General features: G+C 50.8%; 2 protein-coding genes across 2 annotated transcripts in view; both read left to right on the top strand.

Annotated features, from left to right (window-relative positions):
• Nucleotides 1–604: 604 nt before the first annotated feature.
• On the top strand, nucleotides 605–5,996 carry LOC103081254 (kallikrein-6). The gene is made up of 5 exons (XM_007463409.1): nucleotides 605–686; nucleotides 1,153–1,309; nucleotides 4,148–4,395; nucleotides 4,888–5,024; nucleotides 5,821–5,996. Exons 1-5 carry the CDS (start codon nucleotides 641–643, stop codon nucleotides 5,971–5,973), a joined length of 741 nt encoding a protein of 246 aa, XP_007463471.1. The 5' UTR covers nucleotides 605–640; the 3' UTR covers nucleotides 5,974–5,996.
• A 1,137-nt stretch (nucleotides 5,997–7,133) lies between these two features.
• KLK5 (kallikrein related peptidase 5) overlaps nucleotides 7,134–10,444 on the top strand; it is an 11,881-nt gene continuing 8,570 nt past the window's right edge. The window contains 1 exon segment of the mRNA XM_007463452.1: nucleotides 7,134–7,208. Within this exon segment, the coding sequence (XP_007463514.1) occupies nucleotides 7,134–7,208 (75 nt within the window).

Raw genomic sequence — 10,444 nt, 5'->3', positions numbered from 1 at the left:
GGGGCCAGGGAGCTCAGGGTGTCTGTCTGCCAGGCCCTGGGCGCCACAGCCCCTATACATTCTCTGCTTTCCGCCCTCCGTCTCTGACTCTTGAGGCGTCCTCTCTGTTTTCAGCATCACTTCTCTCCCCGCGGTTCCCTGCATTTCTGACTCTCTGTCTGTCTCCCTTTCTGTCTGCCTGTGACACGTACTGTCCCTGCCCCCAACCCAAGAGTCGACCCCCAGGCAGCCGGCCCCCAGCAGGTAAGCTCACACCTCCCACCGGAACCTACAGGTGTGGGGTTGAGCAACAGGTAAGCACAGAGCCAAGGGGAGGAGGAGAAATCCCATGGAGAGGGAAGAATGTCAGGGGCCCTCCCTCCTCCTGTTACTAAGCAGGCAAACTAGAGCCGAGGATGGAAAAATAATGTGAAGTGCGCCGAGCAGCAGGTTCCGGGTCCTCTCTGGCACCCGCCTCCGTGGGACCCTCAGATGGAACACATGGAGACAAGAAATCAAGAGGCTAAATGGGGAAGACAGAAGTCAAGGGCCAGGAGGGCAGGGCAGGGAGGAAGGGGAAGGCGAGGCGGATGGAGAGGGAGGGGACTGGGCGAAGCCTGAGGCCGGGACTGATGGAGCATTTGGCTTCCCCCTCTCAGGAATGGCCATGAAGGTGCTGATTGTAACACTGATTCTGGTCGCTGCAGGTAGGCCAGAGAGGGAGGGGCAGGGGGCTGTTTGGGCATGGGGTGGGGGTTGTTGATGGGGAAGAGATTGGAACCGGGATGGGGATACACGTGAGGATGGAGGGGGGTGGGTTTCAAATGAGGAAGACACAGGGGTTAAATCAAGGGTGAGGGATGCAGATGGGGAAGGGGTGGGAGGTGGCCGTGAAGGCGGGGAAGGGTTTGAGGAGCTTGGTTTGGGAGATGCGGCTGGAGATGGGGAAATTGGTTGGAGGTGGGTTTAAAGATAAGAACGCTTAGGGCTGGATTTGGCTCTGGGGATGGGGATTGAGATGCAGGGGTGGGTTTGAGGGGGAGTTTGAGGATGGGGTTGGTTTGGGGCATGGGGATGGAGATCTTGATGATTAAGACAGCAATGGAGTTCACCTTGGGGGAGGTACCTGATGTCTCCAGACCTTGTCTCTGACTCAGACCCTCCCTCCCTCAGCCCAGACAGAGGAACAGAATAAGGTGCTGCATGGTGGACCCTGTGAGCAGACGTCCCACCCCTACCAAGCTGCCCTTTACACCTCAGGCCACTTGCTCTGTGGGGGGGTCCTCATTCATCCACTGTGGGTCCTCACCGCTGCCCACTGCAAAAAACCGTGAGTGTCCACGCTGTGAATGAGGAGTGGTTGCAATTAGACCCCGCGGGCGTCTTGCAGACTCCACACATCCCCCTGTCCCATCATGAGGCCATCTGATAACCAGGTTCAACTGGCCAGTATTTAACTGATTACTAAATGCGCGTCAGGCAGTGTTTGGGGCCCTGGGGATGTCGCAAAGCTGCTGCTTTGATGAACTGGCCTTCTCCAGGGCCCTGTAGCGAGCGATGGATTTAATTCTAAGTGCCGGGGGAGCCACAGAGAGTTTTCATCAGGGAAACAGCACGATCTGATTTACACTTTTAAAAGCACTCTGGAAAGTGAACTGGGCGGGGGATGAAGGGATGCATGTGGAGGCTGTTGCCATTGTCCTGAGATGGACCAGGATGGTGGCCCTGGGGATGGAGGGAAGTCGAAAGCCTGGGGAGGGGTCCTGAGCCTGAGCCAGCAGGACTTGGTGGTGTGGAATGGGAGAGGCAGAGAACAAGCAGGGCTGACTTCCGGGGATGGGACTTGAACAGCTGGCGGTTTGGATGTGTCTTTCTCTGAGGCGGTTTGGATGTGTCTTTCTTTTTCGGGGGAGAATGGGTGGGGGAGCATCAGACATTTTGTTTTAGCCAAGCTGAGTCTCAGGTACCTGGCTGGTGTTCAAGAAGGATGCCAGGCTGACTGCTGGCGCTCAGCGGAGAGGTCAGAGATGGAGGTAAACATTAAGGCTTTAAATACCACAAACAGGTGGTATCTGAAGCTACCGGATGGGATGAGATCATCCAAAAAGTGGGCATAGATAGAGGACCATAGAGGACCCAGGACTAACCCTCAGGGCACCAATAACCACTAGTTTGATGAACAACAACCACCATTTTTTTCAACGCTAACTATGGGCCACGTACCCAGGTAGGCAGTTTCTATACCTTTCCTGGAATCCCCCACAATAAGGGACTCTTTGCTTCTGAGGAAACTGAAGCCCAGAGAAGTAACAAGTGACAAACCAACAGGCGCCATATCCCAGTGGGAGCGGGGAGAGACCCCAACAGGGGTCTCACCTTGCAGGGTCATGGACACAAGGACCCCCCAGGGTGGGCTCCCCCAAGCGCTGGTAAACCTGGCATCACTCCCACCATCCTCATTCATTCATTCAGCGCACATTGATCAACAGCACCTACCGAGAGCCAGATTTGAGCCGGGCAGTGGGAACTCAGCAAAGACTGAGACGGGGAGGTACACAGAGTCTCTGTCCTCGGGAACACAGGAGCAGAAAGGTGCAGGAAGACAGTTCTAGAATCCTCGAAAAACCATACAATTACAAATTACTCTAAGTCCAATGAAGGCAAACAGACAGGGATGGCTCCATGAGAGAAAAGAACAGAGGTACCTGCTTTCGATGGAGGAAGGTGTCAGGAAGGACTTTCTGATGAGATGAAATTCAAACTGAGGGATGGAAAATGCGAAAGGGGACGGAGCATCCAGGGCAGAGGAAACGCAAGGACAAAAGAAGTGGAAACTATCTGAAGAGTTCTAAGAAAAGAAAGCTACTGGTTCACTGAGTGTCAGGGGATAGTGGGATAAGGCACTTGGGCTTTATTCTGAGGGTAATGGGGAGCTATGGAAAGTTTCTGAGCAAGGGAGTAATGCTTTGATCCGTTTCACAAATATTTATTGAACACCTATCATATGCCAGACACTGGTCTAGGCACCAAGGAGGATGTATCTGACTAAAACAAAAATCCCATCTTGATATTCTAGAGTTGTGCCATCTAATGCAGTAGCCATTAGCGACATACGGCCAATTAAATTGACATTAATAAAAACGAAACGAATTTCCAAATCCACTAGCCACACTTCAAGGGCTCAGAGGCTGCCTGTGGTCAGTGGTCACTGTTTCAAACAGTGCAGACAGAGAATATTTCCATCCTTACAGAAACTTCTATCGAATAGCATGGCTGCGGCAGAGGGAGAGAGAGTAAAACAAGTAAATATTTAACAATACATATGTAGTGTGTCAGGTGGTGATGTTAGGTTCTCTGGTGGACAGGAAATCAGGAGAGGGAGCTAGGACTTGCCTGTTGGGGTGGATACTTGCATTTTAATCGGGTCTTCAGGGAAGGCCTCGCTGAGAAGGTGACATTTGAAGGAGGTGAGGGAGTGAGGCATGCAGATATCTGGGGGGAAGAGCTGCTGGCAGAGAGAACAGCCAGTGCAAAGGCCCTGGGGCGAGAGGATGACTATTGTGTTCAAGGAAAGGCAGGGAAGCCGGTGTGGCTGGAACAGAGGGAGAAGGGGGAGAGTGGGAGATGACTGACAAGTGATGGGGACGGATTGTGCAGAACCTTGTAGGCCACAGTGAGAACTTCGGCCTTTATTCTGAGCAAGATGGGAGTCGCAGGAGGGTTCTGAGCACAGGAGGGTCAAAGCTGGCTTATATTGTTAAAATAGCTCTGGCTGCTTTGTGGAGGACAGACTATAGAGGGGCAAAAGTAGAAGCCAGGAGTCCAGTGAGACTAACTGTAGCCCAGGTACGAGATTATGGTGCCTCAGACCAAGATGGCAGCAGTGGGAGAGGTGAGAAGCGGTCAGATTCCGGATATTCTTTGGAGAGACAAAAGGATTTCCGGACAGCCGGGAGGTGAGTCAAGAAATAAAGAGTCAAGGATAGTCTCCGGGTTATTCTGGAAGGATGGAGTTGTCATTTACTGAGCTGGAAAGACTGTGAGGGGAGAAAACCGGATGGTTCATGGTGTACCAGGTTACCCCCCCCCCCCCCGCACCGTAGCCCCCTCGGGAGTCTCAGCTGCAGCCCAAGGGCTCCAGGTGAGAGCCAGCCCTTCTCTTTCCCAGGAATCTTCAGGTCTACCTGGGGAAGCACAACCTTCAGCAAAGGGAGAGCTTCCAGGAGGAGGGCTCTGTTGTCCGGACTGTGGTCCACCCTGGCTACAGCGCCGCCGTCCATGACCAGGACATCATGCTGTTGCGCCTGTCACGTCCAGCCAAATTCTCTGCGCACATACAGCCCCTGTCCCTGGAAAGAGACTGCTCAGCCAACCACACCAGCTGCCACATCCTAGGCTGGGGCAAGATGGCAGATGGTCAGTAGGGGGAGAATGATGCAGGTGACCCATGATCGATGGGTGATGGGTCATGGGGAGGTGGGTTAACGGTGACCAATCAGGATGAGCCAAGGGGCAAGAAGGGTCCAATGAAGGAGGCTGGGCTATAACAGAGGGGGGACTAATAGAGGAAGAGGGTCTAGAGGTCAGCTGGACTACTGAAGAAGGTGGGACCAATGGAAGAGAGACAAGTGAAGGCAGGAACTAAGAGAAGGAAAAACCAATAGGAAATGAGAACTGGTAGAGGAGGGATAATTAGTGAGGAAGACAGGCCAATGTGAGGGAAGACTGATGGAAAGGGGGACCAATCAGGAGTCAGGCAACGGAAGTGGGTTTTGAGAATGAGCGACAAATAGGAAAAAGGGAACCATTGGGAAATAGGGTCCAGTAGGGGAGGGAGGATTTATAGGTGTTGGAGGATCAGTGGGAAGGGTGGCTCGTGAAGTGACCCTGGCCCATCTCTCTTTGCAGGTGATTTCCCTAACATCATCCAGTGTGCATACCTCCACCTGGTGCCCCGCGAGGAGTGTGACCGTGCCTACCCTGGCCAGATCACCCAAAACATGGTGTGTGCCGGGGATGAGAAGCACGGGAAGGACTCCTGCCAGGTGAGGACGCCAGGGCCCACCAGTTACATAGCCAAGGACAGAGATGGGCGGGAAGAGACAGATACACAGACCAAACTAGAGCTTTACAGAGACAGGCTGGGTGAAAATCGGAGGCATGATAAGGGAGAGAGACTTAATTTGATACACAGAAACACAGCCAGGGACAGGCAGAGATAAAAAGCCAGTCAGCAGAGACAGGAAATGCAGAGACAAGGATGGAGATGAAGAGATCGAGAACCACAGAGACACAGTAGGGAGGCAGATGGTGCCAGGAGACTGTCCCTGCTCCAACAGAATCCCCACAAGTTCTGCTTGGAAATAGCCACACTGTGCAGAAGGGGGACCATAGCTGGGGAGAGAAGGGGCTCCATCCCGACTCCCAGATACTTTGAACTTGGGTTTCTTTCACCATCGTCCAGTGGATTTCTCCTTTTGATGCCAAAACTGAGCCCTGTGCATTGAAGGACCTGCAGAGACCAGCCAAGTGGGAGAAAGAGACAAAGATAGAGAAAAGTGATACACAGTGAGTTGGATGCAAAGAAAGGGCAGGCAGATGAGCCCCATTTCTGAGACCATCTGTCCTCTCTTTAGAGATCTCTGTGTTTCTGAGTCTCCCTCAGTCCCTTCTATTACCCTATCTGTGACTTTGTGTCTGTCTGTCTCTCTCTCTCTGTATGTGCGTCTTTCTCTCCATCTCTGAGTGTCTTTCCCCATCTCTACATGTCTCTGTGTCCCCTTCTGTCTGTCTTTCCTTCTCTGCGAGTCTGTATCTGACTCTCTCCCTCTTTAACCACAGGGTGATTCTGGGGGTCCGTTGGTGTGTGGCGACCGTCTCCGAGGCCTTGTGTCATGGGGTAACATCCCCTGCGGATCCAAGGAGAAGCCAGGCGTCTACACCGACGTCTGCAGATATGGCCACTGGATCCGAAAAACCATTCAGGCCAACTGATCCTGATATGTGACCTCCATTTCTTGACCTTTCCCCCACCTGCCCAGACCCGACCCTTAATGCTCAGTAAAAGTGATGACACCACAGCACAAATCCTCATTGATTTTACCCCAGCCCCATTCTTGCATCACTAGGAGTGATGGGAACACCAGCTAAGGTCTCAACCCTGCCACTAAGAGAATACAGGAAAATCCCTTCCAAGCATCTCTCCCTCCCCAATTATTCCATGGGCTCGACTTCTTCCTACAGAGAAGTGGTCCCAAGTCTGGCCAGACCTGAGTTGGGCTCCCAGCTCCCCCACTTGCTTAGCCGTGCAACCGCGGGAAGTGCCTTCCTTCAGTGTGTAGATTTTCTCATCTCTAAAATAAGGATAATAATCGTATATCCCTCATCAGGCGGTGGCTATGTTGTTGGGGGAGATTCAAGGCTGTAAACATGTGAAACACGTACAGCAGTGCCTGGCAAACCCGTGTGAACAATAAAAAGTGAATTTTATTATTAGTGGTACTTTTCGCTTTTATCCCACCTCTGCCTCTCTGAAGCCCAGATATCCTTAGTTCCCTTCCACAGCCCAACTTGATTTTTCTCCTCCCTGGGAAGACATCCTTGCCTCCTCTGCCTAACTAGCCCTGAGGGGTGGCTTTCTCCACTAAACTCCCCTTGCAGCAGCAAATGCGGGGAGGTGAGAGGGCCGGGAGGCCACTGTGTGTGGGTAAGAGTGATGGGAGATACAGAGAGCAGGGGCCACATCCCCAAAGACCACGGACCCCAGGTTGAGAGGCTAGGGCTTGTCCTGAGAGCAGTGGGGAGCCACGGAAGGGATGAGAGCAGAAGAAACTCTGGGGCCATGTGCCCCAGGATGGACCAGAAAGAAGAGACCAGAGGCCAGGGGGCAGTAGACGTGATGGTGCAGGGAGAGAAGATGAGGGCTGAGCAGGGGCTGGGGCTGGGACAGCCGGAGAGGGAGGCTGAACATGAGCTCGCCGTGTGGAGAAGTTTGGGTGGGTGGCAGACTCAAGATGCTAATGACCTGTAGAAAAGTCTGGGAGTGTGAGAACATCTGCTGTGTTCCAGAGATGGTAAATCATCCAGGTTGGTGGGGGCTGGGGTTTGAGGCCAGAGAAATAGGTGACATGGCTGGGAAAGTAGGTCACTGGAAGATGGCGTTGGGCCCTGAGTACAAGGCAGGAGTACTTGACCTTGATCCTGAGGCCCTTGAGAAAAGGAAGGACAGGGTCAGGTGTGGGTATTTGAAAGATCTCATTGCAGTCCATTTGAGGAGAGGGGGATGGGCAGGGAGGTGTAGAGACTGGAGGCCCTCCCTGAAATGAGGGGGGCAGACAGGCAGAACTGGGTGAGGACCCGGGCTTCTAACATGCTTTCTGGGGTTCTTCCACCCACATGCACCGCGCGTGATCCCACACTGACGCATGCACCCCTATCCCCAAGCCCCCAGGTCTGTCCCTGTCCTCAGAGAGGCCTTCCTCTCTTGACCCCCACTGCACCATCTCCAAGAAAGACAAAACGACATCTAAGCCAGGCATCCTCCCAGGAAGACGCATGGGACAGTAAGTGGCTCCCCAGAGAGAGGGAACAGACGGTGCAACGTGGGAGCTGCAGTTTCGAGCAGAGAAATATTTAGGAACAGAGGGAGAATCAGACACAACGGTCCACTTGCTTCACAAACATTTATCGCAAACTTATTTTTGCCCAGCATAGAGGAGAATGAAGCTGGAAATTGTTACACAGAGCGCCCACACCATAGGAGATATTCAAAGTCAGTCATGTGTCATTTTATGATAGAAGAGCTATGTGGTCCAAAGACAGAGGCAGTATATGAGAAGAACAGTGTCTCTCGAGTCTAAAGATCTTTAGATGTGAGAAAAAGCACACTTAGACGTCTCAAGAACCAAAGAAAGGTGAAATTTTATCAAGGTGAAATGTACCAAAGGTGAAATTTTTGCGATGGGAGGGAGTAATTGACTTTTTATGAGTACATGAAAATATTAAGTCACGTGATGGCCCGGGCCCACCTTGACCAACCCCTTTTAGAAGTTATGAAGAATAAATAGGGGCATGAAATTCACTGGGATCACCAGGAAGAAAGCCAATCAATGAACGTCCAGACCAAAATCAACTTCCGTTAACTGAGAGGAAATCATCTTCCTTAATGGATACTAACAATCATAACAAACAGAGAGGTAGCATGGTTTGCCCAAAGTCTCGAAGACAGTAGGTGGTCGAGTCATAATTGAATGCCAGGGGGGCTGGTGCCAGAGTTTGGGCTCCTAACTGCTCTGCTAACATCTTCTCCCAATTCTGATATGTTTTCTTAATGAGCATAGAAATGTTTGAAGGCCCAACCCTTAACATGAATATTGTTGGAAGCAGAATCTCTGCACGTTTGGTATTGAAGGTGTTTGTATGTCTACTAGAATTTTATCTACTGCGGGGAGAGTCTTCTGACTTCAACTTGGAACGGGTCATTGCTCTGTGATTGTTAAGTTAGAGTCATCCCAAGTTTATACTCAGTGTTGAGATACTTGAAAGAATGCAATGTTGATCATATTTTTTTTAATATTTATTTATTTATTTATTTATTTATTTATTTATTTATATACTTATTTATTTGGCTGTGCCGGGTCTTAGTTGCGGCATGCAGGATCTTAGTTGCGGCACGCAGGATCTTAGTTGCGGCACGCAGGATCTTTAGCTGCAGCATGCAGGCTCTTGATTGCAGCATGTAGGATCTAGTTCGCTGACCAGAGATGGAACCCAGGCCCCCTGCATTGGGAGTGCAGAGTCTTAACCACTGGACGACCAGCGAAGTCCCAGTTGATCATATTTATAAGTAAAATATACATAGATGTATAAATTTATTTACGTGCTCTGGAAGCTTTGCCTAAAAACTGAAGGACTTCCAGAAGAGATGGAGTGTGTTGGTTTTAGAAATGTAGTTTTTAAATGTTTGAAGATATTTAATCAACTTAGTTTGTTAATGGGGCCCAACATTATTATAAAGACTTACCTCATTTGCTGTGCAAAAGTTTTTAAGTTTGATTAGGTCCCATTTGTTTATTTTTGTTTTTATTTCTACTGCCTTGGGAGACTGACCTAAGAAAACACTGGGGGCTTCCCCGGTAGCTCAGTGGCTAAGAATCCACCCGCCAGCGCAGGGGACACAGGTTTGAGCCCTGGTCTGGGAAGATCCCACACGCCGCGGAGCAACTAAGCCCATGTGCCACAACTACTGAGCCTGTGCTCTAGAGCCCGCAAGCCACAACTACTGAGCCCACGTGCCACAGCTACTGAAACCCGCATGCTCCACAGCAAGAGAAGCCACCGCAATGAGAAGGCCGCGCACCGCAATGAAGAGTAGCCTCCGCTCACCAAAACCAGAGAATGCCTGCGCGCAGCAACGAAGACCCAGTGCAGCCGAAAATAAATAAATTACAAAAAAAGACTCAGCCATATCCTTATGAAAAGAAAAAAAGAAAACATTGGTACGATTTGCTGTACAGCAGAAATTAACACAACTTTGTAAATCAACTATACTTTAATTAAAAAAATTAAAATGCAAAACGAAAACAAAAACCAACAGTAAAACGCTTCCTGTCATCAAAGCACATATTTGGAATTAAAAGGTTTATAAGCTAAACTTAAAAGACTGTAGGCTTAAAAGAAGTGGGCTGCTGGATTTGTCACTTTAATGCATGAAATATTCAAACCTCAGAATTTTATGTTTTTAAATGTTTTTCCCTATACACTGAAACGAGCCTCAGAGCTCTAAAACCTCCCATTTAACAGGTGCTGGCTTACAGAAGTGAACAAGACATCTTTGTTTTTGCCCTCAAGGAATGTGAGCTCTGCAAAGGCAGCATCTCCGGGCATGTTTGTCTCTTTTTCTTCAGAGACATATCTGAGTCTGGCACACTGTAGATGCTCAGTAAGTAGGTGTCAAATGAGTCTTTGGCTCTTATATCCTAGCGGAGACAGAGACTTGGAGACACAGTTAGAGATGGATGCATAGAGCTGGGGGCAGACAGAAAGAAGAGCTTGAATGCATAAGAGGTCAGAAGAGGCAGCCCTGGGTGGCCCAGGAACCGGGGAGCGAGGAGACACCTTTTGGGTTCCCTACCCAGTGCCCCATTTCCCAAGAGGCCGGGAGCCACCCACCCCCTAGCCTGGCCTCTTGGCCTCTTTCCCCATTGACAGGTGGCCCTGCCCAAATCTCACCCATGCCTGGCTGTGCCAGGCAGGCTGTGTAAGGCACGTGTGGGGGGCCTAGACTGGATCCCCGCCCCTTTCTGCCCGGTGGCCCTGGTCACAGGGTGAGGGGCAGAGAAGGGGTTCATGGGGTCCCTCAGCAAAGTGGTCAGAGTCTCCCTGGCCCAAATGGAGGGTGAGGGAGATAGAGGAAGAGAAAGACACAAAGATACACATACTCAGAGCCAGTGACGGGGGGTGGGGG

Source organism: Lipotes vexillifer, unplaced genomic scaffold (genome assembly GCF_000442215.2).
Source record: "Lipotes vexillifer unplaced genomic scaffold, Lipotes_vexillifer_v1.1 scaffold802, whole genome shotgun sequence".
Taxonomy (NCBI): Eukaryota; Metazoa; Chordata; class Mammalia; order Artiodactyla; family Lipotidae; genus Lipotes; species Lipotes vexillifer.
Note: the sequence above shows the minus strand (reverse complement) of the source record. Positions and strands in the feature narration are given on the sequence as shown.